The sequence below is a fragment of the Bufo bufo genome, chromosome 9 (assembly GCF_905171765.1).
Source record: "Bufo bufo chromosome 9, aBufBuf1.1, whole genome shotgun sequence".
NCBI classification, from domain to species: domain Eukaryota; kingdom Metazoa; phylum Chordata; class Amphibia; order Anura; family Bufonidae; genus Bufo; species Bufo bufo.
This window is the reverse complement of record NC_053397.1, coordinates 69,606,670-69,625,735: the sequence shown is the minus strand read 5'-3', so window position 1 is coordinate 69,625,735 and position 19,066 is coordinate 69,606,670. Positions and strand designations below refer to the sequence as shown.

Below are 19,066 nucleotides of genomic sequence, written 5' to 3'. Positions count from 1 at the left end.
AATCAAGATAATCACATTATGAGTGTATATGAAAGTGAGCAGCTATAACATGCTTAACCTACAATGTCTCCTATATTTCTGAGGAATCAGCATCAGTTCCAGAGGATTCTCCGGTGGGCCTAGTCCCTGACACCATACTGGGCCCCAAAGCAACAGGAGAAAAAAACATTTTGGGCTGCCTTTTTAAACAATACATTGCCACCAGGGTTTATTTTTTTTGCATCAAAACCTAATAGACTTATTGATGATACAGGGGTCGGGCCCGAAAAATAAATTCCTCTGGTGGGCCCAAGGAACCCCAGTCCAACCCTTCTGATGATTATATATATATATATATTTTTTTTACATGTTTTACTAATAGGTGATTAAAATGCATTTTTGTGTTTCCACCCCTTCCTATAATATTATGACCATAAACAATGTAGCTGCCGGTGATATGTCATCCAATATAATATGTGAAGTGTAACAGCGGCTGCGGGGCGCCGCTGTTCCGCCGCTTACTGCTGCAGTCCAGGGTGTGTGTATTGCTTCTGAGGATTCCGCTCCACAGCTTCCACTCAGCCCTGGTCACTGCCTGTGTTCGGCTGGTTTCATGTTTCATTGCTCTAAGGGCGGAGCCCATCACTCCCTGGGCTGAGTCAGATGACCTCGCTGACCAACCCTGGCTCTCCTGCAGGTATTTAAGTGGCTCTTCCCTCTTCCCAGACGCATCAGTGTCAAGGTCCTTGTCTTTTGCTAAAGAGACTGATAACCACTTGTGTTGCTGACTTGTACTTTGTTCCTGGACTCTGCTTATTGTCTGATCCCTGCCTGCTCGCTTTGACTCTCCTGTTGCTGACCCAGATTGCCTGACCTGTGCCGCCTGCCCTGACCTATTGCCTATTTGACCACATCTCTGCTTTATCCTTTTGTCCTGCACTGTTGCTCCTGGTAACATCTCTGCTCGCCTGACTACACTTCAGGTACCTACTCAGGTACCTCCTGGTCCGCCTGGACCAGCTGCCACTGACTCGGTAACTGCTCTGGAGTAGTCCCTGGCAACTACCCCAACGGCTCAAGTCTATCCTCCCACCAGAGGCTCTAGTGAAAATCAGGTAGTTGCTTAGACTCGCCCCTCCAGAGTATAGCCAGTCAGTGGCACAGTAGGTTCACACTTGCTGATCCATGACATGAAGATTTCTAGGTAATTATATTTTGTGTGTGAGAGCGACTTTAGTGGTAGAAATGTAATATAAAGCATGGACAAGCTATGCTAGATATTTGAGTAAAGAGGCAGTAGCCGGCACCATCTAGTGTCAGACAGGGGCTTCCATCCACAACTCCCTATTATGGCGCTCAGTGCATCAAAAAAGATAACTTCATGTAATCCAAACTGAAGAAAAATCACTTCTGGATGACATCCCTACTGTATAAGCAGGGGCAGACTGGGAACTTAAAGTAGCCCTGGAAAAAATACTAAAAGTGGCCCCATTTTGTAGTCGGGTCCAAATTCATGGAAGGCAGGGCCAGCAATACCATATTGTGGCACATTATACCACCCCAATGGAGCCAAATACCACAGTCCATCATAAAATATTGCCAGCATCACAAAATGCATCCTTAAAAACTTCCACTGGCTAGCCGTGAGGAGGGTCCAGGCAGCCCCCTGGGCATCGCTTCCCCCCCCCATCCCCCCAGGGCAATTTCCCTGTAAGTAGTGTTGAGCGAACTTGTGTTTCAAGTTCGGTGTACAAAGTTCGGGTTATTTAAGAATTCCATTATGCATTCCGCTACCACAGACCATAACTTATGGTCCGTGGTAGCATAATCCATAACAGAATTCTTAGATAACCCGAACCTTGTACGCTGAACTTGAAACACAAGTTCGCTCATAAGGTCTATGGCCAGTCTGTCCCTGTGCATAAGAGGTCAGACCTGGTGTCTGCTGTTGGGGGAATCTAGTCTTGGTGCATTGAATATTGACTGGGAGGTAAGCTCAGGGGCATAGCTATAGAGGGTGCATACGAAGACACCAGTGTTATAAAAACTGCATGCTGGTCAAGTTACACCTCTGGCTGGAGGGAAGGGGCTAGGTCGAGATTATGGCATGGGGGGGGGAGGTGCCGTTTCAATTTTTGCCTCAGGCAGAACAAGGGCTATGTGCTTCCCTGCCCCTGGCCACAAAGCACTGATAGAGGGGAGGGGGGCCTCAAGCTGAACTCTTGCACCAGGGCCCATGAGCCTTTAGCTACCCTACTGGGTAAGCTGATGTCCATTCTCCTCTCCCTATGGCAATAAATACCAAATTTCTTCTATTTAGTAGGTTCGAAAACGGAGTTCCAACCCTTAGTAATGAAAAAAAGATTCAAAGTCTTATCTCTTGCTGCTAGGAGTATATGGGAAGGACTAGATGGAGCTGGGTGATGGAGGCCCCTAAGTGGTTGAGCCATCTAGGCAAGTGTCCTTTTCGTTCCTTTATATCCAGACCAGAACCTAATCTACCACCGTCTGTAAATGGTAGAGAAGAGAATGCAAATGATTTGATATTTTTCCATGCAAGTCAGTACAATGCCCAAGGTTACCATGATATTCGTGATTCTTTATTATAAGCTAGCACCAAGCAAACAGTAACATTTGTTCTGATGATCATCTTTCTGTAACTTGTCTTTTTTGATAAAGACTGATTTATGCTCCATTCATATCTTATTTTCCTCCTTCATCTAACATATACATTGTGAAATATACTTTAGACAAATGCCATAGATTCACTTCACATCATGCTTGTGTTTTACGCCACAATGTATGCTTGCGTTGTACTATGTGCCCGATGAAAGCCAAACGTTTGTCCTATCTGAATTCTTCTGAACAATATATATCAGTATACTGGTAAAAATGGATGGAATAGCATGCTATCCATTAAATAATGTAATGGGCCCTATCGGTGATGGATGCTACCGCATTTTAGGACAACATTCTTGAGTGCATCTTGCCTTCCATTTCTCCGCTTTTTTCACTTCCATTCTTATTCATATTTTATGAATGCTACATACATCTTTAATACAGCCCCCCTTCAGACTAATTTACTTGCGAAATAAATGAAAGCTCATAACAAGGTCATGTTCTTAGACGCTTTTACAAATGAGCCATTTATCTTTATTGTAAACATTAAGATGTTAATTAAATGAAAGCGTGGGCAAACAGGAGAAAACTCAAAAGGAATGATGTAACTTCCTCTCAGCAACAGGAAATAGAGCGGTGGAGATAAGTCTTGTCACTTTGTACCCATTTATCACGTATTTCCAAGAGTTGTCTTCTAGGAAAAAATACTTGTACAGGACATTCATTTCTACAGTACATACAAACATCATTTAGCTGAAAACAGATTCCAAGAAAACATAGATCATGTAATGAGCCTAACACCAGAAGTCAAAGCGGTGCATATGCCGACAAGTTCCTTGCATCTTTGGCTTTGAAGAAAGCCTAACATTGTGATTGCTATCACTGTGGAAATGAAAGCATTTCTAAAAAACACATTAACCAAACTTAACGTTCACAAAGATCAAAGCTTGAGTTCGAATAAAGAAATTGAGCTTACAGTAGAGGCATCTGACATCAGATCTTGGCTAATCCTACATGTTTGTATTGCTTCTAAAAAATCCTACAAACTAAAGGGGTTGTCCGAGATTTGGATATTGATGGTCTATCCTGAGTGTAGGTTATCAATATCAGATTGGTGGGGGTCTGACTCCTGGCATCCCCAGAGCACAGCAGTCTCTTCAAACAGCTGATCGGTGGGGGTGCTGGGAGGCCTCCCAGCACCCCCACCGATCAGCTGTTTGAAGAGACTGCTGTGCTCTGGGGATGCCAGGAGTCAGACCCCCACCAATCTGATATTGATGACATCCTGAGCTACTGAACACACTAGCCATTACCGTTTTCATTAAGACTGAGGCCAAGATTTTAGTTGACTATTTTATTCTAACACGTGAAACAGCTTACAGCGCTCTGAACATTGAGAAGCAGATTTCTAGGACAACTGTTTTGATAATTATATCTCCTTGAGTCCATTTAATAAATGCATCAGTGAAAAACACCATAGATACATTCTCTGAATAGCTCTTCAAAAGCAGACATGCCATTGCAATCATCCATAATAACATCTCATCCAGGATCAAGCAAAGCTGGAATTGAACAAGTAATAACTGTCAGCCAAGAGCTTTTTCCCTTACAGTGGGATAAGTGGTCTTCTTCTAACTATTTATCTAGCAATACTGTTGGATGGGCTGAAGTCCAAGAGGACCCCAAGCATTAATTTCAATGTCAGTGTAATTTGAATTGCAGGTCTCATTATAAGAAAGACTGGTTTGGAGCTTCCAACAAAAGATCCCTCAAGCTGCTGGTCTTGGAGGACCACAATCTGAGATAGAGCTGTACTGAAATTATTGTTTTAAAGAATTTACCCTACTGTATCTTTACAGTGACAGGTCGATGTATTTTCTAATTTTGTAAACATATTCTTTTGTTCAAACTGTGCATATATCAGGAGACCCTAATCATTAACATATCTGAGCCTATAAATATATCTGAGTCTTTAAGTGATCTTGCTACAGTCACAATCCTGATGATGCTACCCCTTTTGATGACCATGTGTAAAGGGAAGTAGTATTTGAAATTCTGGAACTATAGAATTTTTATATAAAAAATTAATTTCAATGGTTTCTCAATTTGGCAGCAAATGACCACCTTGTGTGTAGAAGTCAGTACCATCATATTACTATGAAGTCAATAAAGCAGATGACACATTATGGGTGATGTATCTGAGTACCTATGAATAATTTTCATGTTTTATGACCTTAAATATTTTTTTACCCACTGTCCAGATGGGCTTTCTGCCTTCCAGAACTTTCTGAAGATGGAATTCAGCGAGGAGAACATTGAGTTCTGGATGGCTTGTGAGGATTACAAAAAGACCAAGACCCCAACCAAGCTGGCTACAAAGGCTAAGAAAATCTATGAAGAATTCATCCAAACAGAGGCTCCCAGAGAGGTAATTAGATAAAATAGAGGTGTAGTGACAAAATGTTATTTTACACTTAGAGGATCTATGCGTATTTGTATAATTCAGTAGACGTCTGCGGGGCTGCTTTTATGACTTCTCTGCTATCAGAACAGTGCCAGTATGGCCTTGAGCTAAACTACTGACTTAGGTCACGACTAGTGTTGAGTGAATCAAAGTTTTTGAAGTGGACTTCAATCCAAATTTTAGGGAAAATTCAATTAGTTGTGAAGCCGAATTTCCTTGTGCTTCGTGGTAACGAATCAATTTTCCCTGAAATGTAAAAAAATAAAAATCATAGTCACCTCATCCATTTGACTGTCAAGAGGCCACCGTGGCCATCTTGATTGAAGATTGCGCACAAAATATTATGCGTGGTGATGTTTGACACCACACGCCTCGCAAGATTTCACATGGGATCTTCAATCAAGATGGCCGCGACGGCCTCTTCACGCTCAAATGGATAATTTGAGTATTTTTTTTTCACCGATTAACCCCTGAAAGCCCTAATTTTTTTTATCTCAGATGCCGCATTCAGCGATGAATGCTAGGATATGCCATCAATGTCAGATAGGTGTGGGTCCCACCTCTAGGATCCACTCCTATCTCCAGAATGGGACCCTCTTGCAGTCAGCATAGAGCAGCTGTGCATGGACAGGCACCCTTCGTTCACCAGCATAGGAGTTCTGATAATATATTATAGAGTGAGTATGTTGAGATCAAATGTGTTAGGAATATAGTGAGGGTGCTCACTTTCTTGTGTTGTGGTAGATTAGGCACAACACCAATGGATAATAACCGAGTGCCAGTTCGACTATTTCTGGCAGTCCCATGGTGGTGGAAGTAGCATTGGTACCACTTGTGCAGTACACTCTCTATTTATCGCTAGCTGACTTACAAAAACAGTGTTCACCAGGCTATTTTTGGAACTCTCCTCGAGATGATGGGGAGCTCGATGCGCATGCATGTGCACTCTGCTTTTGGGCTTATGCACACGACCGTTGTTGTTTTGTGGTCCGTTTTTCACGAATCCGTTGTTCCGTATCTGAGTTTTTTTTTCCTGTGATTTAAGTCCTCTTCCGTTCCGTTATTCCACAAAACATATCCGTATGGTTTCCGTATGCGATCCGTTTTTTGCGGATCTGAAACAGTAACTTATTAGTCACCAAACACATGAGCAATATGGACTGGGCATAGCATGTCTGCAGTATGGATCCGCAAAATACGGATGAAATACGGATGTGTTCCGTGTGCGTTCCGTATTTTTTGCGGACCCATTGACTTGAATGGGGCCTCGGACGGTGATTTGCGGGCAATAATAGGACATGCACTACTTTTTGCGGAAAACTAATATGGAAACGGAGTACGTTCCGTTGTTTTTGCGGACCCATTGAAGTGAATGGTTCCACATATGGTCCGCAAAAAACGTAACGGAAGCGGAAAGAAAATACGTTCATGTGCCTGAGCCCTTACTTTGAGGGTGCTGATCTGTAGGTGAGACCTGCACCTATCTGACATTGATGGCATATCCTAAGTGCTTGTGATAAGAACATCTGTACATTTACATAAACCTAAATACATTTACATATATTAAAGATTTGCAAAGAGTGACTCGTATAATAATGAGATTATATTAGGGAATCGCTGTTTCTCATTCAGAACACCATACTGCTCCATGTAGTTACACGAGACAACTGCCATAAATTCAGTGATAAGCTTACTCCGTACAGCTCTATATCTCCTGCTTCCATTCATAATGTAAATAATAAAGCTGTCCACCTACAGCCACCACTAGATAGAGCTCAGTGCATAGGAATGTATACAATTACTGCTGATTTAAATGGAAACTCTAAATAATCTTTTTGCATTGACCTCCCACTAGTGGTGGCTGATGGAAAATGCAGTGCTTTCTTGTCGGGAACAGGAGAAGCTTTTCTATTTCAGGTCCCATATCAGTCGCATGGTCTACCTCCATGGTAGGTATGCCAATGGTTAGAAAGTGTCTGTTCTAGAGCAGTCCGATAGTGGCCATAGCACTCATCTTTATGGCTTTTGTTGGATGCACGTCAATGACTGACCCTTTTCCACCCAAGGATCCATATTCAAGGGTCGGACCCTAAGCTTGGTGGAGGCCCCTGTGCATAAAAATCTAGAGTGTCCTGGTTCCAGCACTAAAGCGTCTCAAACAGACCAGAAATGATGATGTTGCGTATACATGTATCTGTCTATAGTCTAGTGTAAATGCTGAGGTCAGTCAATCCATAGTCTATTGTAAATTCTGAGGTCAGTTATTCCATCGTCCATAGTCTAGTGTAAATGCTGAGATTAATTATTTCATAGTTTAGTGTAAATGCTGAGGTCAGTCAGACCATGGTCTAGTGTAAATGCTGCAGTCAGTCAATCCATAGGTTAGTGTAAATGCTGAGGTCAGTCAGTACATAGTCTACATAGTCTAGTGCAGTGGTGGTGAACCTATGGCACTGGTGCCAGAGTTGGCACTCAGAGCCCTCTCTGTGGGTACCCACGCCCTGGAAAAAGTCTATGGTGTACCAATATGCCTTAGACTTTTCCTGCCATTTATCAGGGCGCACTATGAACAGTACAGCAGTGCACTGAATGCAGGCAGGTTATTATAGCTAAATGATAAAGTACATGGGAGATATACTAGATTGGACTATAGTATTCAGGTTAAATTGCTGTGTTGGCACTTTGTCATAAATAAGTAGGTTTTGGGTTGCAGATTGGACACTGTGTGTAGAAGGTTCGCCATCACTTGTCTAGTGTAAATGCTGAGATCGGTCCATAGGCTAGTGTAAATGCTGCAGCCACTTCTTTCTTCACTTTCTAGCAGCATGGTCTGCGGGCCTCAGCCCCAAGTGATAGCATACAGAAATGCTGCCACCTACTGGTCTAAATAATTATCTCTCCTCTAAAGTAGGAGAGATATTTATTTCAGCATACTGATGCAGCCTATGTAGGCCCCTTCTCTCGTGTCCCGGGCAGTGCAAGAAGCCTTGATACCAGGTACAGCCGCTGCTCCCTCTTATTAAGGGATGTTTAAGCCGTGCAGTTATGTTTTGGTTTGGTTGGAATAAGAGGATCAAGAAGAATATATAGTATGAAGTTAATGAAATTAAATAATACAGTATAAAGAAAGATAATATTCCACAGACAGGCATTTTCGAAGTCCCTTCCCTTTTAGTTTGCAAAGTCCTACTAAAAATGTATATTTCTTTTTTATCAACACTTAAAGTGACCCTCAGGTTCAAGAAAAAATTCACATTACCTGGGAAACAAACAGAACACTTACCCGATGCCCTCCTTTTCATATTGTTATCTGCAGATCCATCAATCCTGCGTTCTTCTTCTGCCATCCAAGATGGCCACAACCCTTCTCAGATTGCCTGATGCACACTTCCTGCTGTCCTTGGATTGGCCAGCGCTGCTCACATGAACAGTGATGGCCAATCCAAGAGCAGGACAGGATAATTAGGAAGGGTCTTTGGCTACCGATGCACAGTGTACATTAGACAGTCTCAGAAGAGTTGTGACCATCTTGGATGACAGAAGAGGAGCCTGAGAATTAGCAAATCTGCAGCTAAAAAACAGAATGAAAAGGATGGCGCCATGTAAATGTTCTGTTTGTTCTCTAGTTAGGCTCCATTCACACATCCGCAAATTCCATTCCGCATTTTGCAGAACGGAATTGTGGACCCATACATTTCTATGAGGCCGCACGACGTGCGGCCCCGATCCGGAATTGCTGACCCGCACTTCCGGGTCCGCAATTCCGATCCTGAAAAAAATTTAACATGTCCTCTTCTTGTCCGCAATAGCGGACAAGAATAGGCATATTCTCTTAGTGCCGGCAATGTGTGGTCCACAAAATCCGTGGATCCGCAAAACACACACAGATGTGTGAATGGACCCTTAGGCTCCATTCACACGTCCGTTGTTTCTTTCCTGATCTGTTCCGTTTTTTGCTGAACAGATCTGGACCAGATCTGGACCCATTCATTTTCAATGGGTCCTGAAAAAAAATCTGACATTGAGCTGTCCGATTTTTTTCAGGACCCATTGAAAATGAATGGGTCCAGATCTGGTCCAGATCTGTTCCGCAAAAAACGGAACAGATCAGGAAAGAAACAATGGACGTGTGAATGGACCCTTAATCTGATTTTTTTTCTTGAACCAGAGGGTTTCTTTAAACTCAGAACCACTTAATTCCACATGAATGCAAACCATACAATGGGAGGAAATTCAGCATTGTGCATAGTGTTTCTGGCATAGTATAGTCTTTTCAAGGATGGAACTACCTCTTCATTGACCACGGTGACTTGTACAAGGGAGACTAGGGAGTCTAATGCTTGGAGCTTCCTGTATGCAATCAATGTATGTGATGTCCCTTGATAAATAGTCCTATCTCTAATACTTTCACACTCACAGAAGGATCGTATTTAAAGTCAATATTTCATCGGTGATAGCCTTAAAGGGATTTTCCCACAAAGAACACAACAGGATAGGGAATGTGTCTGCTTGGTGGGAGTCCAACCACTGGTCCTTCCACCAGTCATGAGGACGGGGGTCTGGTGCACCCCTGTTTGAATACAGTGATGGTCGCACAACTTTTTATTTTTTACCGTTCATCATTTTGCTATAATGTTTTATTCGCATTATTAGCTTTCACACAGACGAAGGCCTCCTCTGAACATCACTTTTCTATCATCAGTAGAAATACATTAATATAGCTCCTGCCGCGTTTTAGCTTTCAGACTTCAAGGACTCTGAGGGCATAGGTGACACATTTACGCAAGTCACATCCTCTGATTAAAGGTTTGCTTTAAAATATGAGCTAAGAGAGGACGTTGGAGACGGGCTGAGTATTCGTGCGGGGAAAGTGCGCATTTACTGTCATGCAGCAAAACAAATGACTGGAGCACAATGTGTTCATGCGATGGAGGGAAGGGAATTTCTTTTTCAGTCGTTTTTTGTTGGAACGAATTTTAACCCCTTAATGAAAAAGCCTGTTTGGTATTTAAAGAGGTTTTCCTAGATTCATATATTGATGAGCTGCCATCAGGATAGGACATCAATATCTAATCGTGGAGGGGCTGATTATAATTTTTTTTTACACCATTTATGTTTCACACTAAATAACCGATTAAATGAGTTTATTAGGTTGCGATGGTAGCTTGAATAGCTAATTACTAGGTTTTTATGTTTTTGTTTTTATGACCTATTTAGAGTAATTGTGCATTTTGTATGTTCTTCCTGATTTTTATGTACATGTTAAAATTTTCCTTTATGATATATTTTTTATTAAATTGAGGGACAAAGGGAAAGATTTATCGGCGATTTTTGCGCCGCTCTTGATATCCCCTGCGTTGCCAGAGGATGCTCCTCGTTTATGACAAAGCACACGCCTCATCATAAATGAGACACATCCTTCGGCATCTCATGCGCCTAAACAGAAATCTTCGGTAGCTCTGAGCTACAGTAGATTTCTGGCTTCATTTTCTCTAGAAAACTGCCGTAAATGAAGATAAATATGTTGTGGTGGCTATTAACTAGTGTTGAGTAAATCTAAGTTCACAAAGATTCGCCACAAAGCCGAATTTCCTCGTGCTTCATGGTACTTAATCAATGTCAATGTTTTTGGCTTCCTACTGCTTTGTCGCATGCAGACATGTGAAATATAACCAAACCAAGCCTGCCAAACAGCTGGGTTAACTCCTCTTGAGTGCAAATCACAGCCGCCAAAAAGAATAAAACCAGAACAAATATGGCCAGAACAGTGGATACCTTCACTGTTCTTGTCAAGCAGTTAACAGGGCCTAAAGTGTTATAAACAAGTAGGAGATGGCTTCAAACCAACATCTAACATTTATCAGACTACGTTGTTCCCCATCATCAACAGAGAAAGAATGCTACTTAGTGTACCACAAACAAAGTCTTCAAAGGGTCGGGATAACATAGGCTACGCAATGCTTTCCTATTTACTTCCTTAAAGGGACTATGTCACCAGGAAATTCACCGTTACACCAGGCACGATGATTTGTAGGGCTAGCTCAGCTGAATGTAATACTGTAGTACCTTTTATTTAGCCATCCGTTGCTTTATTCTGGAGAAAATGTACTTTTAATCCTTATGCAAATGAGCAGTTAAATGCACTGAGGGCGGGTCCAAGTCACTGTGTGCACCCTTGCTCCTCCTGCTTCCTCTGCCAATCCCTCCCTCTACTTCTTGATTGAAAGAGCCTGGTGAGATGACTATACAAGAACCTGGCCATGTCCATCAAGAAGTAAAGGGAGGTGCTGGTAGAGGAAGCAGGAGGAGCAAGGGTGCACACAGTGACTTGGGACCACCCTCAGTGCACTTAACTGCTCACTTGAATATGGATTAAAAGGATATTTTCGACACAATTAATCAACAGATGGTTAAGTGAATGGTACCATTACATTCATCTGAGCTAGTCCCACAAGACTGTTTAACAGTGAATTTCCTGGTGATAGACTTCCTTTAAGAAACTTATTTTCCTTTAAGAAGCATATTTTCAAGTTTTTACTTGATTTGCTTGATGCCCAGGAACTGTAAACTACTTGACTCCTCCACTTCAATAATCCAGTTTACTTCTCAAAATCACTATCAGGACACCACAGGTTACTACTACAGTATTAGGGACCCATACAAAAAGGGGAAATGTATCATGAGGGGAACATTTGAAGTCAGTTCTGCTTAAAGGGGTTCTGCAGTTTGTTTAAACTGATGATCTATCCTCTGCATAGATCATCAGCATCTGATCGGCGGGGGTCCGACACTCGGGACCCCCGCCGATCAGCTGTTTGAGAAGGCAGCGGCGATATAGAAGCGCCGCGGCCTTCTCACTGTTTACCGCTGGCCCAGTGATGTCACTACTAGTATCAATGGCCTGGGCGTGGCTAAGCTCCATTCAAATAAACGGAGCTTAGCCCCGCCCAGGCCAGTTGATACTAGTCATGACGTCACTGGGCCCGCGGTAAACAGTGAGAAGGCGCCGCTGCCTTCTCAAACAGCTGATCGGCGGGGGAACCCCGCTGATCAGATGCTGATGATCTATCCAGAGGATAGATCATCAGTTTAAACAAACTGCAGAATCCCTTTAAGGCCTCATGCACACGACCGTTGGGTGCACCCGTGGCCGTTGTCCCGTTAAGGCCTCATGCACACGACCGTTTTTTTTTGCGGTCTGCAAAACGGATTTCCGTTGTTCCGTGATCTGTGACCGTTTTTTCTTCCGTGGGTCTTCCTTGATTTTTGGAGGATCCACGGACATGAAAAGTGAAAAAAAAAACTAAGTCAAGTTTGCATTGAAAATTATAGGAAAAACGGACACGGATCACGGACGCGGATGACTATCTTGTGTGCATCCGTGATTTTTCACGGACCCATTGACTTGAATGGGTCCGTGAACCGTTGTCCGTGAAAAAAATAGGATAGGTCATATTTTTTTCACGGACTGGAAAAACGGATCATGGACGCGGAAGCCAAACGGTGCATTTTCCGATTTTTCCACGGACCCATTGAAAGTCAATGGGTCCGCGAAAAAAAACGGAAAACGGAACAACGGCCGCGGATTCACACAACGGTCGTGTGCATGAAGCCTTAACGTGTTTTTCTGCGGTCCCATTGACTTTCAATGGGTCCGTTGAAAACTCGGCTACTGCACAGTTTTGTCACCCGCGCCCGTGACCCGTGTTTCCTGCCCGTCAAAAAAATATAACCTGTCCTATTTTTTTCACGGTCAACGGTTCGCGGACCCATTCAAGTCAATGGGTCCGTGAAAAATCACGGATGCACACAAGATAGTCATCCGCGTCCGTGATCCGTGTCCGTGATCCGTGTCCGTTTTTCCTATCATTTTCAATGCAAACTTGACTTAGTTTTTTTTTCACTTTTCATGTCCGTGGATCCTCCAAAAATCAAGGAAGACCCACGGAAGAAAAAACGTGCACGGATCACGGTACAACGGAACAACGTTTTGCGGGATGTTAAAAAACATTGTCGTGTGCAGGAGGCCTAAGTCTGTGTACTTTATGCCATATTTATCAAATGTCACATGTTTAAACTATACAGGAAAGGACGGAGTCTGAGGGATAGATTGGTGCATAGCCCCTATCAGCCTCCAGCAAGAGAAGGAGGATGGCTAACACGATGCCCGAAAGCCATGTTCAGGTGTAGAAAATATGTGGCATGTAGCCAAGTAAGGGTACTTTCACATTAGCGGCAGGGGAGTCTGGCAGGCTGTTCTGGCGGGTGAACAGCCTGTCGGATCCGTCCTGCCACTAGTTCACGTGTGCCCCCGGACTGCTGCTCCATCCCCATTGACTATAATGAGGGCGGGGGCGGAGTTCCGGCGGCAGCACGGCAGCGCACGGCGAGAGGCAGCCGGACTAAAAGTAGAACAAAGGAATTTACATGCTCAAAGACAGGCACTGTATATAAAATCAAGGATTTAAATAATTGCCAGACAACAGGAGTGGTCTACTTGTACAATGTAGCTGTCCACTAGACTACATTGGGAAAACCAAAAGGGAACCTAGACAACGTATCAGGGACCACTATAATGATATTGTAAAAAAAAAAGAACACCTCTGTGGCGAGACACATGAATATGGTACATGGAGGGGACACAAACTGTATTAAATTCATTGGAATTGAGCATATTCCACAAATGCGGAGAGGAGGTGACTGGGACAATAGGATCCTGAGAAGAGAGGCAAGATGGATCTTTACAATGCAATCCACTGCACCAAATGGACTGAATGAGATGCTATCCTTTAAGCCATTTCTATAATCCTGCTTATATGTGTAAGACCCCTTTAAAAATCATGGGACTAATTATTTACACAGAAGAAGAAGATGGCACCTCAAATAGGGGGAGTATGTGCAACTGTACCCCCTATGCCTAGGAAATCCCAGGACATCACAGCTGTGATAATGATAGCTATACCAATGATATATAACAGCTTTTATTCATAAATACTGATGTATCCATCCAGGAATGTGCGAGTCCTGTGCGCCCATAATGTCCTATACATCCTCCCATATGTGTAGGTTAACCACATATGGGATCATAAATATGTAAACACAGATCTAAAATTTTGATAGAGTATCATCAATGTCCCAAAAATATGAATGATGAGGCGGCCAGGCTGACTGCCAGAATGTCTAAGATAGATCATGCTGCGATAGTACATTGACATCTGGAATAAATTCAATGTAAGCGATGCTGAGCAGGAACTGATAATAGTAAGTACTCCTTCGCTGCCCATGACATTGAATCGCCCTGATGATCAGATCAGAGACGAATATGACGGTCGGGGACGCGTCGGAAGGCCCGCCCCCCTGTGCGTCACGTCCACCTAGAGGCAGGAGCAGGGAGCGAGATCGCAATGAAGACGGTACTCCCGGATCCACCCCTGCCCGCCCAGTCATGTTGACGTACATAGGAAGGGGAGGTCTTATGCCTTTAAACGGAAGGTAATTCAGCTACTATGTTGCCACTGCCTTATTCTTATGCTGAGACTAGACACATCGCTTCCTGAGGAGTCCTATATGATAGGCGAAACGCGTAGAAGCAATCTAGCAGACGCAATCCAGCAAGAACGACTTTAGCAAAGAGAAAGTGAGGATTGTGGTTTAGACCAGGCCCGAGGTATCCTGAGGCTGGGGGTCGCTCTTTTCAGCGCGAGTGCTCCAACATACAGCCATGCTAGGTTTCCCTAACCTGAGACTAGGGACTGATAGGGAAAGCAGCTATAGGCCGGAATGATTTAAGAGAGACGCCAGTTATATTGACCCCCGCCTGAAGCCCTGAAGCAAAAGAAGGAGACCTGGCTACTCAATCCCCTCTTGCGTTTTTAGTTATTACCTTACCCAATAAATTTTAAAATGTACCTAAATTTTTAAATTATACTTAATAAAATGTCACATGTTGTTTGATAAATTTGTCTTATGGTTAAAGCCTCCTGCACACGACTGTAGGGTTTTGCGGTCCGTTTTAAACAGGTCAGTTTTTCAGTTTCTTTTGTTTCAGTAGTGTTTACATTCCGTTTTGCCGTTTGGTTTCTGTTTGTGATCAGTTTTTTGACGATCGCAAATGGAAACAGAAGCATACAATAATGTTTAAACAGTAAGTACATAAAAAAAATTGGGCTGGGCATAAAATTTTCAATAGATGGTTCCGCAAAAACGGAACGGATACGGAAGACATACGGATGCATTCTGGATGCATACAGTTTTTTTTGCGGACCCATTGACTTGAATGGAGCCGCGGAACATGATTTGCTGCCAATAATAGGACATGTTCTATCTTTGAACGGAAATATGGAAACAGAAAGCATACGGAGTACCTTCCATTTTTTTTGCAGATCCATTGAAATGAATGGTTCCGTATATGGTCCGCATATGGAACGTAAACATGTGCAGGAGGCCTAAACCTAACACTTTTGTCTAGAAAAGCTACTCCGCTTTTCCTACTCCATCCTCCTACTGGACTGAGATTCTGTCTTTTTTGCTACTTTTTTATAAAATCTCAATGATTCAACTCATTGCAAACCACTCTCACTTTCCCACCCTTGTTTCAAAACTGGAGTGGTAAAAAAATTAAAGAAGTAGAATTTTGGAGTAACGGGTGATAAAGACCAAAGAGTTAGCCAAAAAATAAAGGCTGGAGCTGCAAATAAGAGTTGTTTCACAAGATGTGTGGTCCAGCCGGATAACATGTTTTCCTAAGGGTTCAGAACTTTAGAATATAGTTAGTCCTTGCCCTACCATTCCCATTTCGATGCTTCCTGCTCCCTCTTGACACAGAGGAAATGACTTCTTAGCCAATCACTGTCTGATATGGGTCACCGCTGCCGCCAGTGATTGGCTGAGCAGTTGCTTCCTGTGTGATGAGAGGCAGGAGGAAGGAGAGATTGAGAAGCTGGAAGCCCTGGCTTGGACTTGATCCTAGGATATCAATGTTGTAAGCAGACAATGCAAACTATTGAGCTACTATGATAACACAAACATCAGTCATGATAACCAGATGCAATAAAAGCAGGAAAACTTGTATATATGAAATTAAACATCTGCTGCTTATACAGGTTACTTGTGGTGAGCAGGAACGTGACATAGTGGCTTTATTGTCTGAATGTTGTCTGGATGAAGTGTAATGAGGGGTAATAAAAGATATACAGTATTAATAACTGACTATAATCAGCTGACTGCATGAAGAGATGTTTAAAGGGGTTTTCCCACAGTGTTTATTACTGATGATGACCTATCCTCTGGATAGGTCATCTGTATCTGATCGGTGGGGGTTCGACACCTGGACTCTCAGCAATCAGCTGTTTAAGAAGGCACTGGGGCCTTCTCTCTGCTCACCAAGCACAGCGCCTTCCATTTGATAGTGGCTGTGTTTCGTATCAGCCGCATTCACTTCAATCGAGCTGAGCTGCGCCTAGGCCATGTGACCAATGAACATGATGTCACATGACCTAGAAAGAGATGGAGAAAGCCGCAAGCGCCACTGTCTTTTCAAACAGCTGATGGGTGGGGTTCTTGGTTGATGGACCCCCACGATCAGATAATGATGACCTATCCAGAGGATAGTAAAAAAAAACACTCAGAAAACCCCTTTAACAAACCTGATCCACCAAAGATACAGATGAGTGCATGGCCCTATAGAAATTAATAGGTCAGAGTGGTATCTGCAAAAAATGGGGATAGCACACGGATGAAAAAATACCGTTAGGTGCTTGAGGCCTTAGGCTGAATTTACACCGTATTCACACAATTTGATCTAAGGGGCCTATATGGCTGCATAGGTCTGCCATATGCTGCACTGCAAACTGTTTTTAGTACAAAAACATAATCGCATGCGCAGTATAATGCCGCCATGGAGCCCTGGTCTAACACTCTTCATAGGGTATATTTGCATTAATAAAACTCTTTGTGAAAAGATGTTTGGCAATGAACTGGTTAATAGCACGTGCCTCCTCGTGCCAGGTGCACTGCAAGGAAATGTGAATTTAACATGAACATTAATAGCTGCTGCGCTGGTTTCTATGGAGAAGCTTCAAAGGTCAGAAGCAAATTTAAATCAAGATCCAAAGACGTAATTAAGAAGCAGTGGTTTGTTTCTACAATGTGCAGCTACTGCGCAGGACGTGCGCGGCGTTCACCTAACTAAATCGTAGCCGTGGCTGTAAAACTAATGTCAGTAGCAATGCTATGTGCTGTATCGCTACGTATTGTATTTGAACCCTGGAAAGGCCTTAAAGGGGTTGTCTCACCTCAGATATTGGTGGCATGTCGCTAGGATATGCCACCAATGTCAGATAGGTGAGGGTCCCACCTGTGGTACCTGCTCCGATCTCCAGAACGGGACCCCCGAAGCGAATGGAGGGCAGCAGTGCATTCGCAGATACCCTCAATGCATTTCTGAGCTCGGCTCAGTGGCCGCACTTGAGGAACACGATTTACAACAAAAAATCTGCTGTGGATCAGTGGCAAAATCCCACATGAATTAGATGTGGATTTCTTGAGGATTTGTTTTGGATGTCACCCTGTTCATTGGAAAGTGCAGTGGAAATCGGCAACAAAAATTGACTTGCTTAGGATGTACAAGTTGCCCCACGGGTCAATTTACATTGTGGATTTTATAACAGCGTTCAAACAAGATTTCTTCAAATCTCGTCCACTTTGCTTGTACTGTCAAATACTGCTGATTTGCCACACGCAAATCTACACTGGCAAATCTGAAGTGCCTCAGTCTCGTGCGGACTTCCATAGGACAGTCTGATGACAGATCCATGTTAAAAAGAAGATTTATTTGATTGTTCCGTATTTCTTGTCTGTGTAAATATTACTGGAGTATTTTCCTGTTTAGCAGAAAACTACGCTGGCCATGTCAAGTCACTCCATGTATGGACAAAGTCTTGATATAAGCGTGTGCTTCTTGGCTCCTTTTCTATGATTGTGTTTCTCTGTTCTTAAGATTATTTCCAGAAACTGGCCAGTTTTGAAGTTCTTTTAAAGAGCCTTCATAAATAACATAAAGTCTAGTAGCCATGCCAAAATTAAGCTTCAGATCAGCCCTTCTTGGTGAACTCCTCTAACCTCTAGCAGACATGGAATAGACACCTACCTGACTACCTGAAAAAGATTTTTCTATTTACACCAGGTTGAGAAACAATGGTAAAATAGAGCCAGAACCACTGGGTGATAGATCAAGCCCTATTTCCTACACTTTACCAATATTCCATATGTCTAGAACTCTACCTCAATGTATACATGAATTTACAAGTTCTGAGTCCAAGACAGAGGTAATAATGGCCAATGTTATACACAGTACAATATGATATCTTTATCTTTTAGGGTGCCTTAATCAGCATGAAGAGACTTATAGGCCATGCATGCTCCTCTGGAATTTTGGAAAGAAAGGGATGCAAATGACCTCTTAGGAAGCTCTGCCTCTAATGCCACCAGATATCAGGCAGCTATCCTATGAGTCAATGTTTGACCCTTTAAATTGGCCTTGAGGCATGACTTGGATATTAAATAAGCCAGCATCTCATCTGCAGACATCTGTTTCAGGGTGATTGCCTCTCATCATTGCATAGCAGATAATACTGGCTTAACTGGGTGAGAGGCCTAAGTCAGGATTTGGGGGAGGTGGGTACCGTTCGGGAGGCTTCAGTGGTATACATTGGGTAGATTGGCATATGTCATCCAGAGTGTATGGGAAATGTACTGAATGCTGTACAGTTGAAAAAAAGGCATGTCTTCTCAGACAGAGGCCAAAAGGCACTTTTTTTAGCCACCAGTAGTGTAAACTGAGCCTTATAATCAGGGGCATAGCTATAGGGGGTGCAGAGGTAGCAGTCGCTACCAGGCCCAGGAGCCTGAGGGGGCCCAAAGACCCTTGTGCCACATAAGAAGACACCAGTATTATAGAAAGCTCATGCTGGTCAAATTATAGCTCTGGCTGGAGGGAAGGGGTTA

The 19,066-nt window shown here is 43.1% G+C and overlaps 1 protein-coding gene across 1 annotated transcript in view; it reads left to right on the top strand.

The window, feature by feature from the left end:
- RGS5 (regulator of G protein signaling 5) overlaps positions 1–19,066 on the top strand; it is a 133,608-nt gene that overhangs the window by 83,928 nt on the left and 30,614 nt on the right. Inside the window, exon 4 of the mRNA XM_040408464.1 lies at positions 4,860–5,026. Coding sequence (XP_040264398.1) covers positions 4,860–5,026 — 167 coding nt within the window. The remainder of the gene's footprint in view (positions 1–4,859; positions 5,027–19,066) is intronic.